The sequence below is a fragment of the Phallusia mammillata genome, chromosome 8 (genome assembly GCF_965637545.1).
Source record: "Phallusia mammillata chromosome 8, kaPhaMamm4.hap1.1, whole genome shotgun sequence".
NCBI classification, from domain to species: domain Eukaryota; kingdom Metazoa; phylum Chordata; class Ascidiacea; order Phlebobranchia; family Ascidiidae; genus Phallusia; species Phallusia mammillata.
Genome location: NC_137259.1, coordinates 3,227,692 through 3,247,053, shown reverse-complemented (window position 1 = coordinate 3,247,053; position 19,362 = coordinate 3,227,692). Strand labels below are relative to the sequence as shown.

At 34.0% G+C, this 19,362-nt stretch overlaps 1 protein-coding gene across 3 annotated transcripts in view; it reads right to left on the bottom strand.

Moving 5' to 3' along the window:
- The window catches only part of LOC145203948 (neurobeachin-like protein 1), a 40,380-nt gene extending 27,854 nt beyond the window's left edge, over window positions 1–12,526 (bottom strand). For 2 of the 3 annotated variants that reach the window (XM_080076324.1, XM_080076325.1), the window contains exons 1-16: window positions 12,329–12,526; window positions 10,744–10,842; window positions 10,093–10,164; window positions 9,545–9,651; window positions 9,025–9,106; window positions 8,584–8,702; window positions 8,203–8,273; window positions 6,984–7,122; window positions 6,257–6,434; window positions 5,732–5,822; window positions 5,286–5,396; window positions 3,684–3,778; window positions 2,609–2,707; window positions 1,663–1,758; window positions 1,046–1,151; window positions 431–582 (exon numbers count right to left, since the gene is read on the bottom strand). In XM_080076324.1, coding sequence (XP_079932450.1) covers window positions 431–582; window positions 1,046–1,151; window positions 1,663–1,758; window positions 2,609–2,707; window positions 3,684–3,778; window positions 5,286–5,396; window positions 5,732–5,822; window positions 6,257–6,434; window positions 6,984–7,122; window positions 8,203–8,273; window positions 8,584–8,702; window positions 9,025–9,106; window positions 9,545–9,651; window positions 10,093–10,164; window positions 10,744–10,842; window positions 12,329–12,394 — 1,683 coding nt within the window. In that variant the 5' untranslated portion in view covers window positions 12,395–12,526. The remainder of the gene's footprint in view (window positions 1–430; window positions 583–1,045; window positions 1,152–1,662; window positions 1,759–2,608; window positions 2,708–3,683; window positions 3,779–5,285; window positions 5,397–5,731; window positions 5,823–6,256; window positions 6,435–6,983; window positions 7,123–8,202; window positions 8,274–8,583; window positions 8,703–9,024; window positions 9,107–9,544; window positions 9,652–10,092; window positions 10,165–10,743; window positions 10,843–12,328) is intronic. The other variant, XM_080076327.1, reaches the window with a different exon arrangement.
- Between the last annotated feature and the right edge of the window lie 6,836 nt (window positions 12,527–19,362).

Below are 19,362 nucleotides of genomic sequence, written 5' to 3'. Positions count from 1 at the left end.
CTTATTGGTCAAAAACCAAGCTGTACAGCTATTGTTGCATGTTGCTATCGACATATTAACAGACCATTTTTACGTGTGCACCAAGCACTACAGTTGACCACACAAAGCTTGTTTGGAAACCCGCTTTAGCATAAGTCTTGCTTGTAATAAGCGGTACAGCTGACAACACACACTCGTTAGGAAATCCGCTTTAATAAGATTTGCTTTGACAAAAGGACTGCATTTGGCTGAACAAAGCTCGTTGGTAAACCTGCTTTAAATGTAGAACGCATGCTTGTAATAAGCGCTACAGTTGACCACACGAAGCTCGTTAGGAAACTGACTTTAATCAGAATACAACTTGCTTGTAACAAGTGCTACAGCTGACTAAACGAAAAAATAAATATATAACTCGTAATATAATTTTCTTAACACAGGCTTGTATACTTACTAAGTGTTGATGGCTTGTTGAATCTTGTCTGAGTAGTTCGAAGAATGCAAGAGTTTGTCTAGGAGTTACTGAGAAGGAACCCAATCTCTCAAACAACGTGATAAGGTTCAGCACAGATTGTTCATGCAAAGTTGGATGGTTGATTAGACAAGCTATAAAGGTGAAAACATTCAAATTATGAAACCTTATGATACACAGATTTGAAAAAACTAGAATTTGTAGCTATTCCAAATGGTTTTGTTTGCAGATAAAATGCTTTTCGTTTACTTGGGCTTGGGTTGAAGGCGTTATACCGACTTATGCACGCTCGTGTGTCGGAAAGACTCCTGTCGTGGATTCGAATCCCACCGCAAGCTAGATTTTTCTGTTTACGCCTTGCCATATGGGAATGCTTGCTGACCGGCTGATTCGGTATAACGCCTTCAAAGGACCAGGCATACCGTGATTTATATATAAGTGTGCCGTGATCGCTGGTCTGCATAGACGCTTCAGGGCTGAACCCAGTAATGAATTTATGATCATCTTGGGTACCCAATGGGTATACCGATTTTATAAATAACAAACAAGCCATGTTAACGTTACTGATAGCTACTAGAAATACAAGGCTTAACTTACCAACAACTTTCGTTATAATCTTGCAATGTCCAGCTAGAATCTTGTTCGCAGTGCATGATGTAAACAGCCGCAAGAGGACAGAAGAGAGCCAAATCTGCTTGTCCTCCTACGTCACAGTACACATTGTTAGGTCATGGGAGACCGGCTTTTTGTAGCGCCGCTTACAAAAGAATGTTTCAAGTAATAATAAGTGACGTCACAATGTAATGACGTAACCTTAATTTTGGTTTTAGGGGGAAAATGCTGGTCTTGATTTGAATTATTCCGAAAAAAAACTCGTTTTAACTCGTTCAGTCAAAAAACTCGATTTTATTCGAGTTACAATCAGCAAAAATACTCGTTTTGACATAACTTAAATATTTTTAAAGTATTCGTTTTTTTCCCAAGTTATACTGCACAAGAAAACACGAGTTGACTCGAGTTAGGGTTATTAAAGTACTCGAATTGAACTAGGTTGATTTCAGTAACACTTGACATAACTCAAATCACACTCAGTAAAATACTCGAATTAACCCGGATTTTATGTTTTAAAATACTCGACTCGAACTATACTCTGCACAACACCTCAAAAACACAAAAACCGATTTGCTAAATCTATGGATAAAACACACACATACCTGTTTAATGTCAGGCAGCCAATCAAAAAGCATCAGTATGATGAAAACGTTTTTGATTGGTCGAGGCACGGACAGCACCCCTTCGTCTTCCACGCCCTGTTGTTAATAAACCAGTTATTGTCAAGAATTGGTTAAACGGTCTTAATTTATATTATTCGTTAATAGCAGATATTGTTGCATAAATAAAGGTAAGTGCCTGTTTTGCGCTGGATGTAAAACCAACGAAGTTTTAAAAATAAGTTCTGTTGGGTATATATACGGGCATGAAATCGAAAACACATTACATATTTTAAATTATACCGCATAAAAACGTTGTTTTTTTACACCTACTTAACCCATAACAACAAAATATTAACCCGTCCGCCAAAATAAATAAATAAATAACGCTTTCATGCAAACAAATTGATATTTCCATTAAAATAAAATAAATAAAAAACAAAAATAATATGCATAAAAAATAAATCAGTTTAGCATGCCTGAACTGTCAAACATTTACCTATTTTTGTTACTGGAGTTAGGTACTACACCTAAATAATACACGTTTTCGATAAAATTGAAAATGTGACATTGTTTTCTACACAATTATTTAACGGTTTTCGATCAACCAACCATTAAGGTCATAAAACAAATTTTTTTTAATTGTTTGTAAAAAAAAAACGGTTTAGGCAAACTTTAATTGGTTAGGTACAATGCATACATTGCATGTACATTTGATAAAACGGATTATTAATTTGCGGGCTTAAAGCAGGTTTATTCGCTCAACTGTTACAATCAAAGTCTTGAAAAAAAACTAGCAACGGTAAACTGCACGAAACTCGCTTGTAAACCAGCTTTAAACGGGGTTAACAAATTAACGAGCACGAAGCAGTTTAAGCAGGTACTTTCCCGAACGTGAGAACATGCATACACAACAGCAACAGCCTTACAGCATTGAATTGCAACTGACCATGTTAACAAGGGCACGGAATAGCTCTCTGGACGGACTGGCAATGGCCTTTAGGTGATCGAGCATGAAGTCAGTGCCAAGACACCGACTGAATTGATCCTGATGAACACAAACCAATGAAATAAACCATGCAAACGGAAAAATGAACAAAATGAATGACAAACTATGGTGGTTTGGCGGTTTGGGGCCCTTAATTAGCATCAAGATATAACTTCTAAAACAAAAGTTGTATTGGTAATATACGGACGGGTTTTGAATATGGACATGCATTAGGAACTGGAATTTAAGTTTATTGCCTTCGGTGGGATTCGAACCCATAACATAGGCATTCTCGCCTCAAATTTTGCAACTTGTAACCTATGTGGGTAATTATATTATATGCAATATTCATTACTGTGATCTGCAGGGTTGCCATACCGTCCTTATTTCTAAGATTTGTCCTTATTTTGAAGAGCAATGTCTTAGAAAAAGTTTTTGACCTTATTTCTAAGAACTGTCCTTGTTTTTGACTTGAGTCCTTATTTTGTCTTATTTTTAACAAGTGTTTTCTACGAACAAGGAGTTGGAACAGATTGTTCCTGGCAAAAAAATATGACATGTGATATGTCAAGGCTCGTATAAATGCAAAGATTTGTTCAAAAACGTTTGTTTCGTTTGACATGAAAGTCCAATTGTTCGTGTGTCCTTATTTCGAGTTCAATGCCGATGGCAACCCTGGTGATCTGCCATAAAGAATTCATGCAGTTCAACCATAATGATATCATTATGTAGCCTATAAACCAAAGTATACTAGGTTTGTAAGAAGCATTATAGCGAAATAAGCCATTTTCAGTTATTTTAAGATGCAAATAAAAATCTAGTCTGCGGTGGGATTCGAACCCACGAATGAAGCTTAAGCACGGCTCGTGATTGGGCAAAATTCACCTTTTTGGTCCATGTCAGGATAATTAAAAGAGTTAAAGAGCCCAAAACCGCCAACCACCAAAAATGAAACACAACCAACGAACAAAACAAACGTGCAAACTTATGTAACATAACATACAAGTGTTTCATGATATTATACACAGTAACATACCTTAGCACTCATGGAACCAGCTACAAGTGAGTTCACAATACTGACAAACTGGATTGCAAACTCGTCACCAGAATTTGACCCTTCGTTGCCCATTCCTATGTTAACATGATATGTGTTTGAAAATTGCACGAAAAATGACTCAAAAAAAAAAAAAAAAACGCAAGGCTATAAGAAAGTGATATTTCATGTTCACTGTCGAGATGCGAGTTTTAGTACAGCTCGGTTTAAAAAGGTTTTAAATTTTAACACTTTTTGTAAATGTGGATACACCATAAACCTCGGTTAAACTGGATTCGGTTAATCCGGATCTTGGCCTTATTCGGACAAAACTTAAGGTACAAATGATTTGTAATGTGGCAAGGCTCTTCGCCTAATCTGGACAATTGTTTCGACCTGAACGGGCCCGGATTAACCGAGGTGTATTGTATTACATTACGTTTACTTTGGTAAACCAAAACCTTTACGTTCTTTTTTTTTTGCAATGGCAAACACAATATTTTCAGGCAGGTTAGGGACCTACAACTTTGCAGTAGGAAGTAGCAGAGATAATACTGAATTTTTTCGATACTTTTTTGTGGCGAATTACAAATATTTTTCTGTAGATCATGTAACATACATAAAAATTTCCTATGACATGCTTTTTTTGTTATGTTGCGCTGTTTATTATAGCAAGTGTTTATTATAAATTCCCCAACAAAAACGAACTATATAACCACTGTATCAGTGCTTATACTTTAAGCTTTTTTAATACCGGACCAAATTCAAGCCTGAATTCATTCAAATTTAGCTTTTAATTTACTTTTTAAAATTAATTTTGAGAATAATTCTGACTTTAAACCAAAAATTTGGCGTAATTTTCTGGCACTTAAAATTTGGGAACGCTTATAGTTATAGCTCTCTGTTGGCCCTCAAAGTCAAAACACATGTTACACAACACTATATATTGGCTTCTGTGCAATTAGACCATGCACTGGAAAGGATATTGTGTTACAGTTGGGCATTGTTCGTCAACAATAGAAGAACAATCGATTATTATTACACCGTGTTAGTAGGTAACTCTATTACTGCTCCGTTGCCAATACAAAGTAGGTTTGGGATTTGGTAAAATCGATAAACGCCGTTTAATGCGGTTATTTAGGTCTGAAGTCCAAAAGCCTTTGGGCATATTATGCATTTTGCGTTGTGTAATTTTAGTGATATGTTTGACAGAGTTTGAACATAGGAAAGGCAAAATCTAAATGTATGTGCCAATGGTTCCCAACCTTTTTGCGACAAATTCCTTCCTTAACAATTCAAATCATTTTCATTTATCCCTAATAGACTATGTAGTAGATGCTAAACCACATAAAGACCATTTAAAATTGGGTCTTTTATCAACTTCACAGGTTATATACCCAGAGCTCAAGTGTCTATTTACAAATCACATGTAAAGATTAAAGCAAATTCCTCTCCTAAAGTTTTAAAATTCCTCCGGAGTTGGCAACCACCTCAATAAGCCAATAGACACATTTTTTTAAAGATAAGTTATGATGAAGATGAGTAAAATGACACTTCAAAATCTTTCATTGTTGCAGTTGTGGATATAACACAAATATAACTTACTGGTTCTAAAATTTTGCATAACTTTTTTAAGATGATCGAAACAGCCATGTTGCAATAATAGTATTTGAAGTGCTGGGCGATCCAATGTTTGTAGAAACTCCGGAATAAAACCTAAAACCATAGAGGATCGAAGAAAAAACAAAAATGGAGTAAAAAACAAAAAACTGCGTCAAAAATAGCTTAACCAAATTTTGATGTTTTTTCTTGTTATAAATGTAGTTTTGTAGATAACATTGTACTTTTACCAAATGTACATGTTTCATACATTTCCATACTTTTTAGTTGGAGTTACTTATTTAATAAAATCAACGTTAGTTATAGTCGCTCATTTAAAAAATCACTGGCAAAATATTCAAAAAAGTAGCTGAATGCAACATGAAACTTGTCATACGTCAGTTGTGCAATGTAACCAAGTTATAAAATTGTGTATTAATTTGAAGACTTACTTATCATTATAACTTGCATTGCTGGTTTCGAGCTTGCTTTTGCCAACAGCTGGAAATATTCACTCAAAATTCTTTTTACATCCAGTTGACACTGAAATGTTATTATTTTTTTTATAGTTTTTTTGTTTGTTTGTTTTATTATTAATTTTTTTTTTCTTCACAGGGTTCGAACCCAGGACTCTCCCGGGGACGAATCCCGATCAAGGTTTTTGGGCAAATAGCTTAAACAATGATCACATTAAAAAGTAAACAGTTTTATAAGGTTGTCATAAATATCACAAAAGGTATTTATAACTAAAACAGACATAGAAAAGATTTTACATCAACAAAAATTTTAATAAATCCTTACATTTAATTAAATATTGTTATAAACACTAAAACTACCAAGAAAGGGAAAAACATGTCATATGTAAACAAATGTTAAACTAAAATACATATACAGCATAATAAACTAATTTACTGCACCATATATAAACCTCTAACATATGTATATATTTCCTGTTGGTTAGAAAACAATCGCCTTACCTGTCCAGGACCAGACTTATGTAGGACGTGGACCATTTTGACAAGCAGCTGTAACACAAGACGGACACTCTCTACATCACCATCGTTCTCCACAGCTTCCAAAGATTCACTTTTAGTCTTTTCATCATCTTGAGGTGATTTCTGCTCCTCTGATAATCCCATATACTGAGGAAGAATTCTGAAAAAATAGTTTATATCCATTAAGTTGTTGCAGCTGATTAGCAATGGTTAAATTTTTAACAAACATTTAATTGTCATTAAAAATGTTTAACAAACAGTAATAATTGCCCAACAAGGCTAAAAAACCTGTTTAAGCCACATATTTTTACGGAATTTTCAAAAACTAAAAATAAAAACATGGAAAAAAATTAACAACTGCTGATATGAGGATTAAAGAATCATCCAAACTTCAGAACCAGAAAAGAAGATAGTTGAAAAAAAAAGGTTTTAAAAGATTCATGTTTGGATGATTGTACACTTTTCTGAGTTGTATTGACTTTGAATAAAACACACATGAAGATATAAAATACCAATGTAAAATAATAGGTAATTTAAAATTTTACTTGTGGCATTGATATGTATAGTTTTTCACGTTGAGATAATTAGGCAAATAAGTTTGAAAACTTAACTTATGATTTAACCTTCCCATATTGCACCATCTACATTTTGTAGTTAACAATAAATAGCACTTTGCTACCCTGACTCAAAAAAATGAATTTCTGCTTACCCTATTAGTATCTCGAGGGTTGTGGCTGAAGTGGCAAGCAAAGCATTACGATGAGATCCAAACAAAATTGAGCCAAACATATGAAGAAGGTGTTGTTGTGTTTCACTCATCAAGTTGTTGGAATGCATTTGTAGGGACTCTGCAACAAATGGATGTAAGCATTAATATACTATAAAATCCAAATGTGAACAACAAAAACAAATGTTGAAAAACAAAATTTATCATTTGCAGCATTTTTCAACCAGGGTTCTGCCGAAAGGTTCAAAGAAAATAAGTGAAATAAGTTGTGCCTTCCAGAGTCTTCTGTGCTAAGCAAAGCTCTACATAGGTCACCAACTAAGGTAATTTTTCACTTACAATGCTTAATTTGGTTCATGTTAAAGCCATGTCTGTGAAACAACTAATTGTTGATACATGATACAGATGTGGTTTTTTTAAGCAAGGGGTTGCTGTGCAATTTACTTACAATTCCCAAAATTGATTCATGTTAAGCCATGTCTGTGACACAACTAATTGTTGATGCATGATACAGATGTGGTGTATGTATTTTGGGCAAGGGTTTCCTGTGCAATTTTTTAATCCCCACACAAGAAAAAAAAGGTTGAGAAACACTGGTCTATTGTAACACTTCCCATGGAGATTTATTCTGATGTGAAAAAAAGTAAATAACACCAACAAAAGTTAAACTATAAAACGCTTTATGGACTACACTGCCACCATTGTGAATAGATCGACCAGGAAATTATCACATTGTAGTGATGGGACGAGTACCTGGTACTCAGTATCAAGGGTATTCAGTGGTTTCGATACTCGTACTCGGTATCGTCTCAGTTTTTCTCATATTGTCTCAGTTTTCGATACCAACGTGCGAGTACCGTAGGCCGGTTTACACCATAAGAATACGGGCAACTTTATGCCAATATTTGCTTCGGACAGCACAAAATCGGGAAAAAGTTCCGCCAGGATACGTATATATTTTTTGCTATCAGGTGGAGATTACATTTTTCTGCATGCGTGTGTGCGCACCTGAACCCCGGCCATGGCAGATAAATTAGCCAGTGATACACAACTAAGTACAACACTATTTTTAAGTACTCCGTATCGAAGGTATATACATGTGGTACTCGTACTCAGTATCAGTACTCGCTTCGAAACCTGGTATCGTCCCATCACTATTACATTGTGCAGTAGAGCCATGAAAATAATAAGTAAAACTTACCATAGAAAAATGGGATCACTTCTGCTATGATGAGAGGTGTATTTGAGTTATCTGAAGCGGGTGTTTCAATTCTGTGTGAACAACATTAATGTATGAGTTTAACCAAACAAATAAAGTGTAGCCTGTTTAAACAGATGTTATATTTTGTATACATTTCTCAGCAGGGCAGTAAATATCATTGGAGGAACTTAACGAACTACTTCAACTGAGTTACTTTTTTGAAAAAAAAAACTTTTAATTTGTTTACAGTTAAAAGCTAAAAGTGATTTTGATCAAAAAAGCACAATCAAAAAAATTTGAAGCTGTTAACTGCATGAAGTTATGTGAAATATATTGCCTATGACATAATTTGCAGGTTGGTACACCACTATCTCTTCTTACCCTTTAATTTTTTTTCTCCACAAAAATTTCGGGTCATACAATCTCTCCATTAAATGCAAAACATTTCGAAGAAATTCTTCTTGACTTCTGTGTTCTGGTGTGAAAGCATCATCGCCCAACTAAAGTTGAACAACATTTCGTTTGCTTCCAAGTTCTAATTATATAACATGTCTACATAACTAACAGCAGATATATTTTATGCCAAATGTTATAAATCAGAAGTTCTTTGATGGGTAAACTTGGGTTGATTTTGGGTGATTGTGTGGCAAATTACTTAAGGTATGCGAGATTTATAAAAGAGATTAGTGAATCAAATAAACTTTGGCTAAAGTTTTATTAAGTGACAACCAAGAGCTAAAACAGTGGCACCTTTTTATAAACCATGTAGGTCACATATGCTTTTCTCTTTAATGATGAAAACAACAAACAAAATTTTCTTACCTTCGCTATTACATGTGATGAAATTATAACAAGATGGCCAATAAAAAGTGACGACAAAATCTTGAAGGGTTGCAGATTCGTTCTGGAAAGTAGAAACACAAAAATACTTCAAATGCTTTATTTAAAAACAAATTCATTTTGTTGGTTTCAACTTTTATTTATGACAGTTGACGACCACTGGCAAAACTTTCAGTATGGCAGTTGATGACCACTGGCAAAACTTTCATAGCATGCCACACAGTTTGTTTAAATTTAATTACTTTTTATGTTAATTAAACTATCATGTAGCTCATTTTCACTTTGTGTTGGTAATAGTCTTAAAACAGCCTATGTACACAAACCTATCTTCTTTTGAATTGCTTTTCAAAATCAGACCACTACACTTAAAATTCTTGCTTTTAATGCTGTTGCAAATTTTATTGTTACAATTAAATTGACAAATGGTGTTCAAAGGGTTGCAGACCCTGGACTAATATATAATAGATAGTCTGCTTTTTGACAATAGGTAAAAAAGACATACCTGCAAACTATGATGAGAATTTGGACCAAATAACTGGCAAGCCTGACATCCTGAATGGTCAAGTTGTCAACTTTGTCTTGTAACGTCATCAGTTGATTCACAATTAACTGCAAATTAAATTGCACATATATATCACTTATTAGCCATGTACTGAATTTATACAGTTATGGCCAAAAATACTGGTTTGTTGTTTATGTTAAATACCTTACTGTAATTGCAAACAGAGGATGCCAATTAAATAAAAAACAAGAATAATAAAATGAAAGGAGTAAAAACATTGTATTTTTAGTCAACTAAGAATGGAAAGCATTTTCCAAGTTACGAAATCTGTCAATGAATTAAATGGAATATATATATTTCGCCTAATGGTATCATCAGTTCCTTATTCAAATAGTATTTTTAGTCAACTAGCTTAAATAGCATGAGGGAAAAGCATCATTATACCATCATTCATACATATTTTAAAATGTCACTAAAATACGTTAGCATAAGAAGCAACATTAGCTGTATAACAATTAACAATCATCAAACAAAAATGGTAGGTTTACCTGAAGTAGGGGCTGTGGAAGGTGTTCCAGATGTATTGATCCATCTGATTTAACAGTGTAGCATCTGCTAGCCTATTCAAAGCAAACATTAAACATTGTTGCCATTGTTTAAGGATTTTTTTTTTATCTTTAATAAGAATAAAACGTGACAAAATAATAAAAAAATCGCTTATAGTCGATATACATGAATAACAGCATTGATCAAAATGAACAGAAATCCAAGAAAATATTCAATAAAGTTGTTAGTGCTCTTTATTAAATTTGATTAACAGGACTAGTTTTATTTGTGTGTATGCCCCAGGCAAAATCCCAAGACAGTTCTAACAGGAACAGCTTTGTATTGTTATTGCGCAGTTGGCATTACATGCAATTGTAGTCATATATATAACTGTGCATGTCCAAATACATGATCTCCCTAAAAGAGCTGGTTAAGTAACATGCAATTTTTAGATTTGTCTTTAAACCAAAAAAGGTGATTTTATATTTACAACACAAAAATTAATTTGCTGCCTCACAATTTACTCCCAATACATTTGAATGCAAACTTTTCGCACAAACAATTTCTATCATATATATATATAATAATTGTGTGAATGGGAAATAAGGAAAACAACCACCATGCAAAGGAATACAGATTAAAACCAAACTTACCCCTACAATTACAGTGTCTTTATAATAGTCTGGTTGGAGCAGTTCGTCATAAACACTCACAAACTCTTCAAGATATTGCATTAAGCTGGCATGGTCACCCTGCGTAAGTATAGAAGCTTGCATTATAAATAACAATTCTGTGCACAGGTATTCATGTATCAATAACCATATGCATATATATATATATATATATATATATATACATATGTTTTATTATACCACTTCCTTGATATACAGTAGTGATGGGACGATACCAGGTTTTGAAGCGAGTACCGATACCGAGTACGAGTACCACATGTATATACCTTCGATACCAAGTACCGAGTACGATTACCGAGTACTTAAGTGTAGTGTTGTACTTAGTTGTATATCACTGACTAATTTATCTGACATGGTCAGGGTACAGGCGTGCACACACACATACCGAAAATTGTAATCACCATCGTGATAGCGAAAAAGACGTACATAAACTGGCGGAACTTTTTTCCAGTTTTGTGCTGTCCGAAGCAAATATTGGCATAAAGTTGCCCGTATTCTTATGGTGTAAACTGGCCTTTGGTACTCACGTTGGTATCGAAAAATGAGACAAAATATTTCGAAACTGAGTATGAGTATCGATACCACTGAAATCGTTCGATACCATCGATACCGAGTACCAGGTACTCGTCCCAACACTAATATACAGTCGAGTTGGCACCATTTTTTTAATTCAAAAAGCTTTTTCAGAAACGTAAGAAATATGATCAGGTTTTTACCTAAGAATTGAAGTTTAAAACATGTAGCATATAGAATGATGCTTTATAGTTCAATTTCATTGCATTGCCACCTCATAAAGTGTTCATAAGGTGACTAGACAATTTACTGCCAAAAAACTGTTCATGGGATGAGGCTTCTTAACGACTGATCATCAAACAAAAGAGACATCTATAGCCAAGAAAACATTCTAATACAACATTGAAAATGGTATAAACAGTTTATTTGGTGATTAAAAGGCTTCATTATTAGGCAACATGTCATAGTTTATGCGATAATTTTGAAAATGTTTAAAACTACTTGTTGCCTTTATAGTCAACATATCAAAAGCCAACTATAGTGCATTAAACATGCGATTTAAATCCCCAAATATCTAAGAAACAGACCAGGCAATTTTCCTTAACATTTGTATATGGTCTTTCTTAAAGGCATACCAGACATATTGTATATACCAGTGGTTCTCAAACTTTTTTATTGTCGGGGCCAAATGGTATTTTTTTAAGTGTGTAGGGAGCCGCAAAACAACGAAACCTTGAGAAAATCACTAAAGATTATTACTTTGGTAGCTAAAATAGCAATGTTTGATGGTTTTCTGAGGTCTGGTGCGAGCCGCAAAATAAGTAGTTGGGAGCCACATGCGGCCCCGAAAACCGAGTTTGAGAACCACTGGTATATACCTACAGTTCTCAAATAACATAAGGCGGAGTTAGCAATTAATGGTCATAATAGGTATCTATACAATTACTGATAAAACATATAACTTGGGCCCTAGTTAATCAATTTCAACAATAGTAGTTGAACACAAACGTAGTTTTACAATTTCTAACCCTACCCTTGATGATCGTAAATCCCAAAGCTCATTAAGATAGTGTCCGGTTTCTGTTGATGGTTCCATCATGGTTGATTCTTATGTGCTTGAGAATCTTTATATTCACTCTGTTTTTTTATACTTCTTGTTAAATTAATTAGTGTAGCTACATGCTTTGTAAATTAATCCTGGGCGTGCCTACAACAAAAAACAAAACCATTTTGATCAAAAACATATTGCTATAAATTGTAACAAAAATTATCACTGGGCTTGCCAACTTAAAAAACAAACAAATTTAATCCCAAATTTACACGATTACAAACTTTTTACATGATTACCAACACCCGTAATTATTAAAAAAACTTGTAATTCTCAAGACAGAACATGTTCATAGATAGTATACTTCACACTGTTTAAAACTGCAATGTTTGGGTAAATACATTCCATTCTATATTGTGTGCATCTTTAAGACACTTTTGCATCAATTTTGTTACTTAGTTTCAAAACAAGTTATTATGCAAACATGTTCTGGAACAAAACACGTTCTGCGAAAAAAACTTGATCTTTTTTTCAGTAAAATATTTCAATTCAATTCTTAATCCAAAGACAGCTAAATTTGGTAAGATATTAATATATATTTAGGTTTTTTTACATTTTCTAAGATGTGCTAGAGGTTATTTACCACGTTATAACTTTTTCAAAAGTGATTTTAAAGTTAATTATTTCTAAAAATTTGACCGGAAAATTCGAAACAATTTTAACAATCTCTTATCGTTGATTACGGTGCTTAAAACCGTTGATTTACGGTGCTATATCGCAACACAAACTTCAAAACTTCTTTTGTGGGCCCATAACGCAATCACACATAATGAGACATTAACACCACTTTCAAAATTCTTCATTTATTTTGCTATTTAAGAAAACAGAATTAAGCAAGATATTTTCATTTTATTCGTTTGCTTTGCTCATTGAAGCAAATCGGACTTACAGAAATCTTACGACACAAGAAATAAAAACATTAGTTTTTGGAAATCTGTAACTATATTTAGTTGCATAGAGTTTAAGTGTTTGATTAAAAAAATGTTTTCTTTAATACGTGGGATTTTTCGTTCTTAACAAACCTTTTTAGGTAATCTGGTTCAACGGGTCAAATGTTGTGGAATATAAAGTATACCGTTTTCATCCACTGTGAATATCATTACTAGAATGTTCTACTGTTCAAATTTGTTTCATTTAACCGTGTGCTGTTATAATCATAAAAGGTGTGTAGACTTAATTTTGACTAACGTCGCAATAAAGATCGCTTCGAAACAACGTACGTTATCCCTAGCCTTTCCATGATAGTTTGTTCGTGCAGTGTGGAACGTAACAATCCTGTACAAGAGTATTATGTTTAATTTGATGCACTCAAGAGCTGCACGTGACACTATTACACAATATACAGAGACAAGATACTTGAAGATCATTAAGATCAGCACGTGATCATCTCGAAGATAGTGTTACGTGGTCTAAACAGAATACATGTCTAGCAGACCAACAAGGAAATTATGACACAGTCTTTGTATTATGTATAGTTGCATGAAGTGCAGATTTCCAAGCAGTTTTTTACTTGTAGCTGTTATTTTAGGTTATCAAAATGCCCGTGGTCAAATAATTGGATGAGATACAGTATAAATAAAGTTCCTTCATCTTCTTGAAGCGGATTAGTTGTAGCAAAATCATTTATAATTGAATTCAGCAGAGCAGTCGGCTAATAGTTAATTGGTCAAATGACATTCCTTGTGCCGAAAAGCGGTTGTTCTAAATATTTTTGTTTGTGTATGGGTGTTGATTTAGTCAGGAAGTTTGAATATTATTTGTAAACTTACTGCAAATGAAGAAATCTAGTTAAAATGTTCTTAAAGATAGCACAATTATTGAAAAACAAATACGCCAATTCCACAAAAGAAAGCATTCTAATTGTAGCTGTTAGTATTAGGTTTTGTTTATTAAAAGCAAAATAATATTTTAGCAACTTTAACTCCCATTTCACCACAGCACTATGTTGTACTTGTGAAATGCCATAAAGAGACAGGATGTTATTTTTGTGTAAGTGTGCATTGCGGGGCACCATGCACTGCACAACGCCAAGGGTTTGGTGTTATACTGTGGCAGTTCAAGTTAGCGGTCGAGTTAGTAGTGGTAGGCTATCTGCACAACTAAATTGATTTGTTTTTATCGTATTTACACGATTGTCAGCCGCATATTAAGGTGTCAAAACAATATTATAGGCCGCCTTCGATTGTAAGCCGCATGCTGTTGGTTAGATAACAGTGTTTCATAACACTTCTTTCTGTTGCTGCAGAATCGTTTGTCACGCAAATAGTTCTACCTAGCAGAGAGTATATATGGTGACGTGTAATGCCAACAAGCAAAATAACTTTGAACGCGAAATAAATCAAAAAGTTTGGGTGTGGAAATAATATCGGTATGACATCAGAATGTAAGCCGTCCTCGGTTGTATACCGCACAAACTGAAGCGAACAGTAAAAAAGCCGCGGCTTACCATCGAATAAATGCGGTATTTAGTTTGTGTTGAAAGAGTTAAGGGCCAGCACGGAAAGGCAATATGAAATGCAATGCAACAGTACGTGCAATGTTTATTTAGACAAAAGTGTACAGGCGTAGTTTAAATACTTGCTTTAAGAGTAAACTAAAATGTTTTTAATAATATTCAGTGCGTTAACAGACCGATGAGTTTAATGATGCCTTCGTTTTTTAAACTTTATAATATTATACATATGTAGCCTATACACTACAATAATTCTTTGCTTGTTCTGTGTTACAAATTTTTACCAAAGTAATAAGTTTTAACGTTGATTAAAAAATAAAGATTGTTGTTACGGGGTCGGCTACTCTCGTTTTCAACTTCAAGATCATGTAAAAAGTGGCTGGTCGGCTTTTAACAACGCTAATACACTTCTGTAAAATAAATTGTATATTGTCAAGGCCCTTATTGCTTAAATGCCACCGCCTTGAGGAATTGAAATGGTCTTTAATAGAAATGTCATTGAACATTTAATTTAATGTTATATAGGTCTAAATTCTGTGTAGGTTAAGTGAAAGGTAGGTACCAAACGTGGAGACCTAAACAAAAAGAACCAATGGAAAACCTAAACAAAAAAGTAGCTAGCTTAATTACAAAGAAAACCAGAGAGCTTGTACATGTTGAATACATTTTGCTGCAGAATTTTCTTTTACTATCGCAGAACTAGCTGAAAAGTACAAGTTCTAAATACTTACTTGTTAGTTTAACAAAAAAATTAGTAATAAGAACAGGTATATTTATTTCCCCTCATAACAGATGAAATGGCAGAATGGCCAAATACGTTGCATAACGACGAGAGCAAAGTAAAGAAGGCAATCTGTCCGGGTCGCTGGAGGTGCATGTATTAATCGCAAACGCACCGAGAGAAGCCGATGTTGTTTAAGTAAATTTAGCTTAAAAAAGTAAATTTAAGTAAATTTAGCTAAATTTAGCTGAATCACAAACCAAAGACTATCAGTAATTTAAAACAACAAATGAACGTTTACCCAATTTTCTTCAGCAAAAAGCAATTAAAAACAAATTTACCATTAGAGAATTGCTGCGGTAATTAGTAAAGCAATAACAAAACAGAAAATAGTTCCAGCCATCACAAAAACGTAGCTAAGAAAAAAAAAGGTTTTTAAAAAATAAATTTTTAGCAAAAGGAAACATTAAAAACACTAGATACGGACATTTTCATGATTCTGGCGGTACAAAATGGTCTACATCGAAATTGATATGATTTATACCGAAGCCATGAGCGGTCCAAAACATTAACAACAAAACTTTCAGCTGCAAAACACCAATATTTATTTTACCGGTGGGCCACCCAACAACAAGATTGGGATAATTAACTAAAAAAGATCAGATTAATCCTGTTTAGACGATTTATTGCGTCAACACTAAGTAAGTTTGTTGCTACGCCCATGCTATCGTGATTACAATCTTTTGCCCTACGCAATGACTAGCAGTTCAATCCCTTATGTCAGTGGTCGAGGGATTCGTTACAGGGCCGTATACTTTTTAAGGTTAATGCTAAAAAATGCAAAAAAGTTCATGTATCCCGGAGATGATAAACTAATTGATGCGTTTTTATTGCTGAATATTTGTAGTTTTTTTAAAGGCTACATAGCTTCAAAAACGGTCAGCGGTACAAAAAAGGCTGCCGACCATTGCCCTATGCACCGAGAAAATTTTGTAATGAAAAAATGTAACATGAATTTGTTCAATGTTTAAGTCAAATGTAATAAAATCTATATCAGCGGTTCTCAAACTGGGGTCCGCGGTCCTTTTGGGGTCCGTGAGACAATTTTGAGGGGACCGCGAAATGGTTGAAGTAATTTTATAATCTTATTTGGCGTCGGTTTGTGCAACTGAATCAGTTTAAATCAAAGTAAAATTGAGAATTGACTGTCTCGGTTGCTAAACAATAGCCTTCATTGCATGATAACTAACAAAAATGCAATTGTTCGCGCACAATCGTAATGTTTTTTGTCTTGTCTGTGATGTCACAAGCTGTCTTTGGATCATTATTAAGCGCAATTTTGCATAACTAGCTAAAATCCTGTAATCAAATTTCGTTTTTCTGAAATACACATTCAGGCTTAAGGACCGCGAGCCCTCGAAATAATGGCAAAGGGACGGTTTTGAACAAACACTGAAAAAGTTTGAGAACCACTGGTCTATATATATATATTGGTTATATTCTACACCACTAGCAATTTTTTTTAGTGACGTCACTCTATAAGTCCGTGATTCCCTTCATTCCTTTTCGGACTGTTTTTTGTTCAACCACGTGAAAAATAATTAAATGCATAAATGCCGTGGATCGATACATTTTGTCTAGCTCTAGTCTAGACATTGCAGTAGTGGCTTCCACATGTATGTGGAGGGACACCCATGCAGGCAGACTAAACTTCGTAAGGTGTTATTTCGGTGTTGCCTACAATATAACGAAAGGGCATTTCGTACGAAAAAATTTACACATACAAAGTGAGTTAGGTAGGGATATTTGTATATTTGTTGAAGTCTCTATAAATCATTTCCAGCGCCCCTGTTGTGGGATTTTAGCCAGTTGTAAAATAAGAGTGCACATGCAGGCAAGATAAACTTATACTATACGGCTTGAACTGCACAGAAATAACATGTATTGTTCGTCAGACCAGTGCATAAAAATAAATTCACATATGCTAAAGTTGAATTTATTAGGCTGTAGGTTGATGTGTTTATGTTTTCGCCCAAGATATGTTTAATTTAAATCGTTGGTATAATTTTTGTAATAAATCGTATGTTGGCATTAGCATTCATGATTTGTACTTTGTGTTCACGAATGCAAAAAGGACGCTGCAAGCGGTCAGATTATCATCTATAAGTAGCTAAATTGTTTCACAACAATGAGTTTAACAGTTTAACAGAAGTTGTAAATGAAGTTTTAAAAGCAGTTACATTGGTAAACAATTAGGTTTCTTTGTTTATCCCAACATGGCGGATAAATTACGTAAAGTGAATAATTTGTGCATTGCGTAAGCAAAAAATCAATGGAAACCTGTTTGTCCACAATTTCTCTACGTACGTAAAAACCGCAACCTTAGGATTTCCTGACCTGTTTTGGTAACGCTTGTAAATGCTAAAACGCTCATAGCCGTGGTTTCACATTAGTTTTGTGGATTGTGTGCTTATGTTTTGCATTTTGATTCGGCTATTGTACATAGGTTTTATTTAATGATTTCAAAGAGTGTTTTATAACCTGTCTGTAGTATGTTCTAAAACACGAGTCACCATAGTCTTAGTACGAGAGATGGAGACAACAGTCGCATATAATAACAGACTAAAAACCTAATCTAAGCAATCTGAATTCAAACTTTTTAAAGTTTTCAGACAGTATATCATAAATCAGTATATCATTTTTCAGTGAGTATATCATAAATTTGCATTTTCAACTTTGTTTTGTTTTCTTTAAATGCAAGCATTTGTGCAATTTTTCTTAATAATTCGAAAGGCGGTGGTTTAATTTAACCTATCCATAAGACAGAGGCTGTACATATCATTTTTTCTGAGTTTTAATTGACTCACTTGACCCTGTATTAATCTTGATTTCGTATTTGCTTCGTTTGCGATTTTAAACTCCTAAAAAGTGTAGCAGCCGCCTTTTTAAAGATTAAACAAAATGATGTAACAAAAGATTGTCTTCTGGCAGCGTAATCAGCAGTTACGTCATTGATGTTTATCGTTTTTCAAAATCACACGGTGTTTTTCCGGCTTTTCACTGAAACCCGATACATAAAATGACTCATCATATTTTCCAAGAACAACACACAATAAAACCGGCAAAATAAATGAATTCAAAAAGCCCCAGCGCTTTTCGGGAGGCACTTTTTTCTTGTTGTTGAAAACTTGCCGTGTACAGAAGATATTGTGGTTTTGTTTGAAACACTTGTGTGGTTTGGTTTCGCCCGGTAAGCAGATATATTTGTTATGAGCTGTAAAAGGGAGATAAAAATTTGCATTTAAATTTAAATTAAATTGAGGCAAAATTTTAAACGTGTTTCGAAAGTAAATTAACTTTGCATACAAAAAACGGTTTAAATTTGTAAGTTAAGCAAAACAACAAATTTGTTATTGACAGCAGCTTTGGACAAAGATAAATAAAATATGTTTTTTGGTGCAGTCTTAGGTAACAAATAAAAAATGATAAAAACTTTTCATTTAGTTCTTTTTGTGGACTCAGGGTCCAGTGGTTTGTCCCAGCCGCGAATATAAACGAGAAAAAGATACAATGTTATCGAAAATAAGCGCTATAATAGAGAAAAACAATTCATAGAAAGCCAATCTTTTCATTTTTCGGGAAATGAAAACCGTAAAATAAAACTTGATATGCCCTCCCATGTACATTTAAACACGCATGTGCGGATTTCAGCTAAACAAGTTTTTCAGTTGGGCATTTCCATGTGTTTCGGCGATGGCACCTCCAACACTGTGATATATTTTACTT